The sequence below is a fragment of the Bombina bombina genome, chromosome 6 (genome assembly GCF_027579735.1).
Source record: "Bombina bombina isolate aBomBom1 chromosome 6, aBomBom1.pri, whole genome shotgun sequence".
NCBI lineage: Eukaryota > Metazoa > Chordata > Amphibia > Anura > Bombinatoridae > Bombina > Bombina bombina.
Window position 1 is genome coordinate 906,156,058 of NC_069504.1, and position 14,007 is coordinate 906,170,064.

Consider the following 14,007-nt stretch of genomic DNA (forward strand, 5'->3'; position numbering starts at 1 on the left):
CACTATCCTTATAATGGTAGATACATTTATGGAAAAAAATAATACATCTCAAATTATGAAGAATAGTGTTTGTTAAAGGGACATACTAACACAAAATTATATGCTCTAATATGCTGAAGTTGTTTTTGCATGTATGTGTTTGTGGGGATTGGTGACATATTTATTCTCCTGCATTTTGATGTTTTCCTGAAAACATTAGCTAAACTAAAACCTTTACCCAAAGGTATCTTGTTTTAATGTTTATTTTATACTTATGATTGCCGAGGGCTGGCTGTGATAAAATATAGTTTTATAGCAATACCTGAGCATCATCTTTATCTCCATCATCGTCTCCATCCTTGGAGGGTTCAGACCCTGTGGGAGGTGTTACCTGTACGTTTACTGTGTGAGGAACATCACCATCATCTTTCTCATCTGCAAGAAAAGGAGGAAAGGTTAGATCAATGACCGTAAGAAAACCGTACCCACAATAGTTCCATGTCGGTAATCTACTAGTAGCCCTGTGCTCTTTTGAGACTTTGACCCTGTATCCTCTTAGTGCCTGTTTCTGCTATTTATTGTCAAGTCCAATTTATTCTCAGTAGGGGAAACAAACATAACACAATGTCTCCAAGTTTTGCCTTTCCTAATTTTAACGTCTTTGCCAAGGAGCTCAAAATGTTGTCTAAGTTGTAGACATGGACACAAGGATTAAACCTACGAAGGAACTGACAGCCAAGCAAGGGGAAAGAGGGTGTAAGGGCAAGAAGGAAGCTGTACATATTACAAGAGTGCTAGCTTGCCCTGTAAGTTTTTATACAATCTGCCTCTTCTGAGCAATACTAAAAAATAACCCCTGAGTGAATAATAGTTACTTAGAGGGTAGCAGATTCAGGAGAAATGTGAGGAAGCATTTATTTTACAGAAAGGGTGGTAGATTCATGGAATAAACTCCCAATAGAGGTGGTAAACACCATTACTGTAAAATAATTTAAAAATGCCTGGGACTTGCATAAGGATATCCTAAGAAAACAGTAACATGTCATATGGGTAGACTTGATGGGCCTTTTGTTTCTTATCTACTGTCGAATTCTATGTTTCTGTATTTCTACTTATAATACTTATAATATTAAACTGTATAATCAAAATAAAAGTTAATATTTGTCTTTTCTCATAGGAAACTCAAAACACACATTGGAAAAGTGTCTTACTGTTTTATAAGATTAACTTGTATTGAATATTTCAATAGTATTCAAACATTATTTTTTTTAGAGGGTTCCTGAGTATTGTTGAACATCTCCAGTGAATGGGTGTCTGAGACTAATCTGGGGAAAAGTTCCACAGAAATGTAGTAACATAAAAAAGCCTCAGGCAACTGAAGATGTAAATGGAAAATGTGTCTTTATTGTTTAACCTTTTGATCTTTTGTTCAAAAAATATACAAATACTCTTCTTTCATGGATATCAAAAAATTACAAACAAACAACAGGTTTACCCCAAAAAATCTTTGTTAAATATATGTTTAGCACAATTATTGGCATACTGATCAATACTTTGTGTTACCTCCCTTTGCCAAGATAACAGCTCTGAGTCTTCTCCTATAATGCCTGATGAGGATGGAGAATACATGGCAAGGGATCTGAGACCATTCCTCCATACAGAATCTCTCCAGATCCTTCAAATTTTGAGATCGACACTGGTGGACTCTCCCCTTCAATTCACCCAACAGGTTTTCTATGGGGTTCAAGTCAGGGGACTGGGATGGCCATGGCAGGACCTTGATTTTGTGCTCAGTAAACCATTTTTGTGTTGATTTTGATGTATGTTTTGGATCATTATCCTGCTGGAAGATCCAACCACAGCCCATTTTAAGCTTGCTTTTGATATTTGATAGAGTAGATGATGCCATGTATCCTAAAAAAATGTCCAGGTCCTCTGGCAGAAAAACAGTCCTAAAACATTAAAGAGCCACCACCTTATTTAACCGTGGGCATAAGGTACTTTTCCATATGGCTACCGCTCTGTGTGCGCCAAACTTACCTCTGGTGTTTATTGCTAAAAAGCTCTTTTTTGGTTTCATCTGACCATAGAACCCGATCCCATTTGAAGTTCCAGTACCTATTGTCTTGCAAACTGAAGGTGCTTAAGTTTGTTTTTGGATGAGAAAGAAGGCTTTTTTCTTGAAAAACGTGTGGTGATGTTGGATTGTAGTTTTGGATACTTTCTGACCCCAAGACACAACTAACTTCTGCAATTCTCCAGCTGTGATCCTTGGAGATATTTTGGCCACTCAAACCATCCTCTTCACAGTGTGTTGAGACAATATAGACACACATCCTCTTTCAGGTTGATTCATAATATTTCCAATTGACTGGAACTTCCTAATTATTGCCCTGATGGTGGAAATGAGCATTTTCTATGCTTTTGCTATTTTCTTATAACCACATCCCAGTTTGTGAAGCTCAACAACCTTTTGACGCATATCACAGCTATATTCCATGGTTTAACCCATTGAGGCCTATTTACCAAATGTCTGTCGGACCTGATCCAACAGTGCGGATCAGGTCCGACAGACATCGCTGAATGCAGAGAGCAATATGCTCTCCGTATTCAGCATTGCACCTTGTGAGCTACTGGTGCAACGCCGCCCCCTGCAGACTTGCGTCCAATCGGCCGCCAGCAGGGAGGTATCAATCAACCCGATCGTACTCGATCGGGTTGAATTGTGGCGATCTCTGTCCGCCTGCTCAGAGCAGACGGACAGGGTTATGGAGCAGCGGTGTTTAGAAGACTCGCCAGAAACACAAGCCCCATACGGAGCTTGATAAATGGGCTTCATTGTGATGAATGACTAAGGGAATTTGGCCTATGTGCTACCTCATATTTATACCCCATGATTGAGCAATTTCCTGTTTCTAATCACCCAGGTGTACTAAAATAATTTAAAACATCAATAGGAATATATTTCAAATATATTTTTCTTATATGAATTAATAGGTGTGCCAATAATTGTGCCTCACATATATTTAACAAAGATATATTTTTTTTATACACCTATGTTTTTTTTTTAACAAAAGGTTAAACAATAAAGACATTTTTTCACAGCCTTCTTTGCTCACATTTACCAAGAGTGCCAATATTAGTGTAGGGCATTGTATGTATATATATATGTATATATATATATATATATATATATATACATACAGTATAGTATATATGTATATATATATGTGTGTGTGTCTTTTTTGTGGGGTACTCACTGGTACTGAGTGTATATATATATATATATATATATATATATATATATATATATATACAATGAAGCCTCTGACAAAGCGGACATACTCCATGAAAAGCGTTAGGTCACGCCCTCCTTACGCCACAGTGAAAGACGCCGACAAGGGATAAATGCTACTAAGTAGCAATTTCTATTACAATTACATGCAATTGTCTTTGCCACATTGTCTGGCTATTGTATTACTGTGATTATTCACAACGCATGGGGATCGTCTCACAGTGGATTGCTTAGAGATACAAACTTTTGTAGACTACCGGACGAACTTTGGATATACAACAGACCGCATAGTGGGTTATCCTGTTTTCACCCTTTGAGGTGTATTACGTACATGCCTTACCTCATATTGATTGAGGTTACCTGTGTGAGTACCCACCAAAAAGGGGGGATTGTGGAATTTGTTTATGTACAAATATTTTATTAAAGCAGATTACACTATGAGGAGATTCTTTGTGCGCTTATTTTTCTAGATTATATATATATATATACGGAAAATTCATATACTATATATCACAGGGGTAATGATTACATTTCTGACAGGGATCAAATGCATTTGTCTTTACCACATGCTTCAGATAATGTATTGTTTTCTGCCTATAGACTACGTGTATAGTCACCCTATTCTGGGACAGTCCTATGCCCTATAATTAGTCAGGTGTATAAAGTCAAGTTCTCCTTTTCTCACCTTTGGTTTTCTGTCCTTTTTTGGTATCTGTATCTGCCTTGGCTTTGGCCAGGTTGTTCATGATTTCAGCCTTGTCTTTAAATTTAGCTGCAAACAAGAAAATTAGCTTACTGTATACTTGCAGTGTACACCTGGAGCTCACACATGCAGTACGTTACACTTATATACTGTGCACACCATTTACTTGTGTACTCTACTATGCATTTATATAGTGATGACATGCACAATGCACACCATATCCACAGCACATACTCCCATACTCCTACTAAACAGAGCACAGGAGTGTGCACACATACCGTGTATACTAATAAGCATCCATACTGCTTGCACACAATTACAGTGTATAACTATAGACAATCAATACAAAAAGGAATCTTCCTATCGGTCCAGGGGTCATGAAAGGGGAAATATGTGCAATAAAGATACTGGAAATAGAAGTAACAGAAGGACTATAGGGTGTGAGAAAGGAAGGGAGAGGGATACAACAGAGAAAGTATTTACCTAGTTGGTCTACTAAGAAATAAAGACCAAAACATTTACAATGGAAGTAGACAGTACATAATGACTTGTTAATAAGTCCTATTCACACTGTAAAATAGTGTCATTGTATTTGTTTTGTGTACATTGTACATACAAACAATGCAGAGGAGAGCCAAAGTTATAAAACTTAACTTTTATTGATTGCCATTTAAAAAGCAGCCTACAGACATTGGGCCATGAGTGATCCTAATATCTAAAAGGAAGACTTTATGTGTTTTGGCATATAGCAGTAGCTTTAGTCTCAAATACATAAATTAGTAACATTTACAGTCCTTACTGGCAACCTGATATGCACAGACATACATACACCATTTGCTGTACAAATACATTAGTAAAGTACATGCTGACGTAACAAATTCACATCTAACCTTTCCAGCTTCACTGCTCTCAGCGCCCTTTACTGGTTCACTAGCTTCTTCATAATTATAGGCAGCTGATTTACTAATGAATGTTGAAATTTAATTTAATCAATAGCTTTAATCAATTGAGTGCTTAGAAACTAAGGATGTGTTTATATTCGAATTTGAATGTTAGAACGAATGTTATTGTAGAAATTCGATTTACATAATTGGATGTTTGTAAGAACGAATATTTTTAAAAATTCTATAATCAAATGCTATTTACAGTTTTCGAATATCACTTTCGATTTCGAATGTTCAAAATTAGATCGAATGTCCACATTAGAAATTTTGAATGTAACATTCGATTTAACAAATACTATTCAGAAGTTCAATAGTTCATGTGATAGGGAATTTAGTAAATTGTCATAATAGATATAAATATATAAATTTGAATGTCTTTATTTTGAATATTGCATAATTTGAATGTTACATTTAAAGAAAGCATTAGAAATACTATTACAAATATATCAGTTTGAATATTGCATAATTCGAATTGAATTATTAGAAAAAATTGATTCAAATATTGCATTTAAAGAAAGCATTAGAAATACTATTACATTAAACGAATGTTAGAATGTTGTACAAACGAACGCTCAATACTTTAAGAGTTTTTGTTATAAATTAAAACTAGTTGTTATATGGAGAATTAAGAAGGAACCCTGATACCCCCATACATTCTTGTGAATCCAAGGCATATATAACTTTTTCTAGAATTGATATCTTTTTAATCTCTGAATCTTTGTCTATCATTAAAATTGATCCACAAATAAGTGATATCATCATTTCAGATCACGCTATTATTTCTTTGCTCTTCCCCTTTTTAACTAGACCAAAAGATAAAAATCAGACTTTCTTTCCCCCCCCCCCCCCCCCGGTATTTATACAATAATACTAGGTTTGCCAGCTGTCTAAAACAAAAATGGAAAGACTACTGTACCTATAATATAACCTCTTATAATAAGATAGAGACTTTTTGGGAAGCCTCAAAGGCAATACTAAGAGGTGAAATTAAGGAATATGTTTGTAATCGGAATAAAAAGACCAGGATATCCAAATTGCGAATCAGGTTGAAAAAACACATATAGAAATTACTGTATTACCCTTTCTGATTTTAACTGGAATAAATATATTAAAGCTAGGAATTAAAGGGACTTATTATTAAAACAAAAATCTCAAGAAGAAGACCTCAAAACAAGTCAACGCTATAAAGGCTTTTTTGGCTGTTCAGCAAAGCACTTAGCTAAATTAGTAAAAATTAGGAAGAGAAAAAAATATATATCAAATAATAAATGCAGGAAATAAAAGATTTACGGACACAAAAGATATCAGTAAAATCTTTTACTCATTTTGCCAACGTCTTTATGCGGGGATACATCTAGATGTCGCTAATTATGATACATTTTGGTCCAAAATTACAACCCCTGAAGTTACAGAGTTAGAATTACTCGCCCTGAATGCCCCTATTTCCATCGAGGAGATTACTATAAGCAATAGACAAAGCTAAATTAAATAAAGCCGCTGGTCCCAACTGTATTCCCGCAGAATTTTATAAAATATTATCTGATGAAATTAAGATCACTCTTGAGAAACTATTTCATTATTATTATATTCACAATAATCCGACATCAATATTCTTTTCGGCTGCTAATGTATCTTTAATTCTTAAAAAAGGAAAAATTCCTGAGGATCCAGTTTCATACAGACTAATTTCTGTATTGAACACAGATTATAAAATCTTAATGTCCATCTTGGCCTCTAGATTATCGTACAGTATGAATAACATCATCCACCCGGATCAATCTGGGTTTATGACAATAGAAATGCTTCAAAAAACACCCGTAAAGTAATTACATTATTAGATCATGCATGGAATATCGATAATTCTAAGCAGAATAACTCTTTACAAGACATCGCAATCCTCACATTAGATGCGAAAAGGCTTTTGATTCCGTGGTATGGGATTATTTTTTTTAAGGCCTTAGACAAATTTGGATTCAAAGGACACTTTCCTAAATTTATACAGAATATCTACTTGAATCCAATATCCTTTCTCTTGATTAATGGCACACTCTCCCCTAAATATAATTTGAACAGAGGGACAAGACAGGGATGTCCCTTGTCCCCTCTTCTCTTTAATATTACCTTGAAACTGCTGGCTATATGGTTAAGAGATATACTAACAGGAATAGCACTAGGGTCTTCTCCGCTAAAAATGTTATTATATGCAGATAACGTGTTAATATTTTTGAATAACACCTCTCACACAATACCGGTATTACTACAAAGTCTAAATTGCTTTAGCTCTTTTTCAGGATACAAGATAAACTTCGAGAAAAGCGAGCTTATGTGGATTTATAAACCTCATCATAGTGTGCAAAATATACTTGGGCATATACCTTCACAAAAATCCAAAAAATTGGTACAAATTAAATCTGCAACCACTTCTCATGAAAGTTAAAACTGACCTAGAGTTGTGGTCAGTTTTCCCTTTATCTCTTTCCGCACAAGTCAGCTTAATTAAATCCATTATCCTTTCTCGATTACTTTATAGAGAAGCTTATTAAGGAAAGAAAGTATCTCAAGCTGTATTAAAACATAACGATAGGATAGAGAGGAGCAAAGACTCCTTTAGGATAGTAGGGTTAGACTTACAGGTGTGAGCAATGAAAGGTACTATAACCAGAAGAACTTGATTAACCTATTGGTTTAGGGTGTGAGGTTGAGGATTGGAATGATAAGGATGGGGAGATTTGTTTTTATTATTTTTTTCACATATTGCTAAATCAGTAAAAAAAAATGTTTTTTCTTTCCTTTTTTAGTTATATAAAATGTATAATTTCTATTAAAACCATTATCTATTGAGACAGTTGGTTCAATCAATCTAAGTTTGTATATTATATATGTACATGATTGTTTATTGCGCATTTTGAACCACGTTTGTATATTTTCTGTCATTTTGAGAATTGTATTTCATTTGCTAGAAAAATAAAAAGATTATAAAAAAAAGAATGTTGTACAAACATTCAACATTCAAAACTAACGAACGTATTAAAATTTGTTTAATTTTTCGAATGCTGTGAAACATTCACCCATCCCTATTAGACACTAGCAAAGTTGTATAAGTAGTGATGCCATGAAGCTGTTGTACCATACTATCTGCTTACATGCTAGGTAGAGACATAGGGGCCGATTTATTAAAGTGCGAGCGGACATGAAATGATGTAGCATATCATGTCCGCCGCACATCGATAAATGCCAACAGCATACGCTGTCGGCATTTATCATTGCACAAGCAGTTCTTGTGAACTGCTTGTGCAATGCCACCCCATGCAGATTTGCAGCTAATCGGCCGCTAGCAGGGGGTGTCAATCAACCCGATCGTCTAGGATCGGGCAGATTGATGTCTGCAGCCTCAGAGTAGGCAGACAAGTTATGGAGCAGCGGTCTTTAGATGGAAACAGGAGCATCAGGCTCCATTCGGAGCTTGATAGTTCAGCCCCATAGCCGAATATATTCAGCCCCATAGCTATATATTCCTTTTTTTTTTTTTTAAATATACAGTGATTTATTTATTTTTAATATAATCTGTGTTAAGCTTTTCAAATGGAAATTTACCCTCTAGATAATGTCTCATACATTCAAGTAACATACACAGAGCTCATTCATTAAACAAATATAAGAAATTTCAGTCCGCATTGAAAGTGCTGGGAAAGGGATGATGCAAGTATTAGCTGCAAATAAGAGAAACTACTTGCTTTGATTCCTACACTATGAACTCATACACTGCTATAGCTATAGCATTTTAGTGCCTGTCTGACAAATTGCTTCTGCTTCCTCCTTCCCCAGGGGTTTTCAAACCTGTCCTAAGGCCTCCCTAAATTCCGTAGTACAACCACAAAAAATGTATCTCCAGCATAACTGACTGAAGACCAGCAAAGACCTACAAACTGATTTAAGATCACTAGAGGCCAAAAAAAACTTCATAGATAATTATTTTTACATAAACGTGCTCTGAGATATTTGTTTCACATATTAACTATACTAATGCTGGGGAACAACAGTTGTGAAATATATTAAACAATGAGAATGAGAAAGCACACAACTACTCCTTTTATGCTTGGCTGTTGTCAACAAATGGAGGGGCGGTTTAGTAAAAAAATAATAATAATAAATATATATATATATATATATATATATATATATATATATATATATACTTGATATAGAGGTTTAAGACAGCGCTCTCAGGAATATGTTTTGTTAGCCGAAAGCCAGAGAAGATGGTAAAAGGAGACAAAAGGAAAAAAAACTAAATATTATTATTTATTTCTTTTTTTAAATATTTTTTTTTAAATATTATAGTGTAGTATGTTGAACAATGTGTTGGACAAATTCTGCTCACCTGGTACCTCAAAGTTATGAGGTAGATAATCCACGTTGTTGGGATATTATCCCCACTGTGTTAAAGGTGATGTATGTGGCACCTTCCTTTGAGACAAAGCTATTCATATATTAAAACGATGCATATGACACCGATAAAATTATATATAAATATACCTGAGTATTGAGTTAAACAGGACTGAAATAATTTTAAAACCAATTTATTCAAATGGAATAAAATGGTAAAAAAGTTTTGTTCCTCCTGGAAACTAGTACTGTGTAGATAGTCCCACAATCATATGCATATCCCACATATGTGAAGTTAAAAACTGAAAAGTCTTATACAAATGTATAGCTGAATTAAATCTGGTAAATCCTGGTGACATATATATATATATATATATATATATATATATATATAGCAAATGAACATGAAGCACTCCAAAGGTCTTGTATTATGGTCACTTTATTGTGAACGTTTTCGGGCATAAATTAGCCCGTCCTCAGACTTACAAAGTAAGTAACTTTGTAAGTCTGAGGACGGGCTAATTTATGCCCGAAAACGTTCACAATAAAAAGACCATAATACAAGACCTTTGGAGTGCTTCATGTTCATTTGCTATTGTCCTTTTGATATAGCACCCAAGGCTGATATGGATTAAATCTGGAGTGCACTTTGCTTCATACTTAAATATATATATATATATATATATATATATATATAATGCACATGCAGAATTAGTTATTTTATGGCACATTATTGAAACATTAAATATGAAATAATGTAATAAATAATAATAATAATTATTATTATATATACTGTGAAATACATATAAAATCTATGGATTATTTATAATTTTTTAGTACATCTATAATAATGATTAACATTGATTATTTATATTTTTCAATATTTTATATTTAATAAATACATAATGCACCTTAAGATAACTAATATCAGGTTAGTGCACATGAAGAATTAATGTACTCCTGATGATTTGTATGCAGAAACCCGAGCACTGACTCAAGATGAGTTATTTTAAGGTGCGATATGTATTTAATAAATATAAAATATTTTAAAATATTAATTATTAATATAAATAATAATTAAATATATATTAAAAATTATAAATAATTCATAGAATATATATGTATATTTTACAGTATCTATAAATATTTTTAATTATTATTACTAATATTTTTTTTACAATATTTCATATTTAATACTTACATAACATGCCTTAAGATAATTAATTCTTCATGTGCGCTAACCAAACACCATGTTAGACCTACATTGTGTAACTAGAACAAAGTTATGCATATTTTACATTCCAATGTTCTTCACATAGAAAAAAAAATATTTTTACTATAAAATATATATTTCTATATACCGTATTTGCTAGATTATAAGATTTTCAGACATTATTTCAGAAAAAAGACTCTGAAAAACCAACATCATTTTATAATTGAGGTCATCTTACTTTCAAGCCTGAAATCGGACACATTCATAATGAATGGACACCAGCCCCTGTCTTCACTACAGTATAACTGTAATTAACCATACAGTGAGTCAGAGCTCAGTAGCAGTTAGATTTACCTTTGACTGGCCCCTGTCTCTTCCCTACAGTAAAATTGAAACCAGGCAGACCGGGTAGTAGCAGCAGCAGCAGCTAGATTCCATGCAGCTAAAGGACCAGCAAACCACAGACAGAAGCTATGTGACTGCAGTGATTGACATGATTGGTCCTTTAGTGAACTGGATCATTCTAGCTGCAGATTAGCTACCAGGTAATAACAGTAAATGTGAGGTGACAGTTTACCGGAATGCGGATCATTCATGATGAGGGAGAGCAGCTCAGCTGTGGGTGCAGCAGAGAGAGGGGTTCAGAATTAAGGATTAAGAGGGTGAAGGTGAAGAGACAGAGGGGGCTATTTGTGAGGCAAAGGGGACTCGTCTTATAATCAAGGTCTTTTTTTCCCCCAATAATATCTACAGTTGGGGGGGTCGTCTTTTAATCAAGGTCTTCTTATAATCGAGCAAATACAAGGTATATTTGATAATGATTTATGCAATAACATAATTTATGTAAGAACTTACCTGATAAATTCATTTCTTTCATATTAGCAAGAGTCCATGAGCTAGTGACGTATGGGATATACATTCCTACCAGGAGGGGCAAAGTTTCCCAAACCTCAAAATGCCTATAAATACACCCCTCACCACACCCACAATTCAGTTTAACGAATAGCCAAGAAGTGGGGTGATAAAAAAGTGCGAAAGCATATAAAATAAGGAATTGGAATAATTGTGCTTTATACAAAAATCATAACCACCACAAAAAAAGGGCGGGCCTCATGGACTCTTGCTAATATGAAAGAAATGAATTTATCAGGTAAGTTCTTACATAAATTATGTTTTCTTTCATGTAATTAGCAAGAGTCCATGAGCTAGTGACGTATGGGATAATGATTACCCAAGATGTGGATCTTTCCACGCAAGAGTCACTAGAGAGGGAGGGATAAAATAAAGACAGCCAATTCCTTCTGAAAATAATCCACACCCAAAATAAAGTTTAAAGAAAAACATAAGCAGAAGATTCAAACTGAAACCGCTGCCTGAAGTACTTTTCTACCAAAAACTGCTTCAGAAGAAGAAAATACATAAAAATGGTAGAATTTAGTAAAAGTATGCAAAGAGGACCAAGTTGCTGCTTTGCAAATCTGATCAATCGAAGCTTCATTCCTAAACGCCCAGGAAGTAGAAACTGACCTAGTAGAATGAGCTGTAATCCTTTGAGGCGGAGTTTTACCCGACTCAACATAGGCAAGATGAATTAAAGATTTCAACCAAGATGCCAAAGAAATGGCAGAAGCTTTCTGGCCTTTTCTAGAACCGGAAAAGATAACAAATAAACTAGAAGTCTTTCGGAAAGACTTAGTAGCTTCAACATAATATTTCAAAGCTCTAACAACATCCAAAGAATGCAACGAATCTATCTGGAATCTATCTGGAAACCCAGAAAGGTTACCCTTGTCTGAGGAATCAATGAACTTTTTGGTGAATTGATCCTCCAACCATGATCTTGAAGAAACAACACAAGTCGATTCGTATGAGATTCTGCTAAATGTAAAGACTGAGCAAGTACCAAGATATCGTCCAAATAAGGAAATACCACAATACCCTGTTCTCTGATTACAGACAGAAGGGCACCGAGAACCTTTGTAAAAATTCTTGGAGCTGTAGCTAGGCCAAACGGCAGAGCCACAAACTGGTAATGCTTGTCCAGAAAAGAGAATCTCAGGAACTGATAATGATCTGGATGAATCGGAATATGCAGATATGCATCCTGTAAATCTATTGTGGACATACAATGCCCTTGCTGAACAAAAGGCAAGATAGTCCTTACAGTTACCATTTTGAACGTTGGTATCCTTACATAACGATTCAATATTTTTAGATCCAGAACTGGTCTGAAGGAATTCTCCTTCTTTGGTACAATGAAGAGATTTGAATAAAACCCCATCCCCTGTTCCAGAACTGGCATAATTACTCCAGCCAACTCTAGATCTGAAACACAATGTACAAACATTCAACATTCAAAACTAACGAACGTATTAAAATTTGTTTAATTTTTCGAATGCTGTGAAACATTCACCCATCCCTATTAGACACTAGCAAAGTTGTATAAGTAGTGATGCCATGAAGCTGTTGTACCATACTATCTGCTTACATGCTAGGTAGAGACATAGGGGCCGATTTATTAAAGTGCGAGCGGACATGAAATGATGTAGCATATCATGTCCGCCGCACATCGATAAATGCCAACAGCATACGCTGTCGGCATTTATCATTGCACAAGCAGTTCTTGTGAACTGCTTGTGCAATGCCACCCCATGCAGATTTGCAGCTAATCGGCCGCTAGCAGGGGGTGTCAATCAACCCGATCGTCTAGGATCGGGCAGATTGATGTCTGCAGCCTCAGAGTAGGCAGACAAGTTATGGAGCAGCGGTCTTTAGATGGAAACAGGAGCATCAGGCTCCATTCGGAGCTTGATAGTTCAGCCCCATAGCCGAATATATTCAGCCCCATAGCTATATATTCCTTTTTTTTTTTTTTAAATATACAGTGATTTATTTATTTTTAATATAATCTGTGTTAAGCTTTTCAAATGGAAATTTACCCTCTAGATAATGTCTCATACATTCAAGTAACATACACAGAGCTCATTCATTAAACAAATATAAGAAATTTCAGTCCGCATTGAAAGTGCTGGGAAAGGGATGATGCAAGTATTAGCTGCAAATAAGAGAAACTACTTGCTTTGATTCCTACACTATGAACTCATACACTGCTATAGCTATAGCATTTTAGTGCCTGTCTGACAAATTGCTTCTGCTTCCTCCTTCCCCAGGGGTTTTCAAACCTGTCCTAAGGCCTCCCTAAATTCCGTAGTACAACCACAAAAAATGTATCTCCAGCATAACTGACTGAAGACCAGCAAAGACCTACAAACTGATTTAAGATCACTAGAGGCCAAAAAAAACTTCATAGATAATTATTTTTACATAAACGTGCTCTGAGATATTTGTTTCACATATTAACTATACTAATGCTGGGGAACAACAGTTGTGAAATATATTAAACAATGAGAATGAGAAAGCACACAACTACTCCTTTTATGCTTGGCTGTTGTCAACAAATGGAGGGGCGGTTTAGTAAAAAAATAAT

The 14,007-nt window shown here is 34.9% G+C and overlaps 1 protein-coding gene across 1 annotated transcript in view; it reads right to left on the bottom strand.

Moving 5' to 3' along the window:
- SLC24A1 (solute carrier family 24 member 1) overlaps positions 1-14,007 on the bottom strand; it is a 197,455-nt gene that overhangs the window by 77,066 nt on the left and 106,382 nt on the right. Inside the window, exons 4-5 of the mRNA XM_053716162.1 lie at positions 3,960-4,046; positions 302-414 (exon numbers count right to left, since the gene is read on the bottom strand). Of these exons, the coding sequence (XP_053572137.1) occupies positions 302-414; positions 3,960-4,046 (200 nt within the window). The remainder of the gene's footprint in view (positions 1-301; positions 415-3,959; positions 4,047-14,007) is intronic.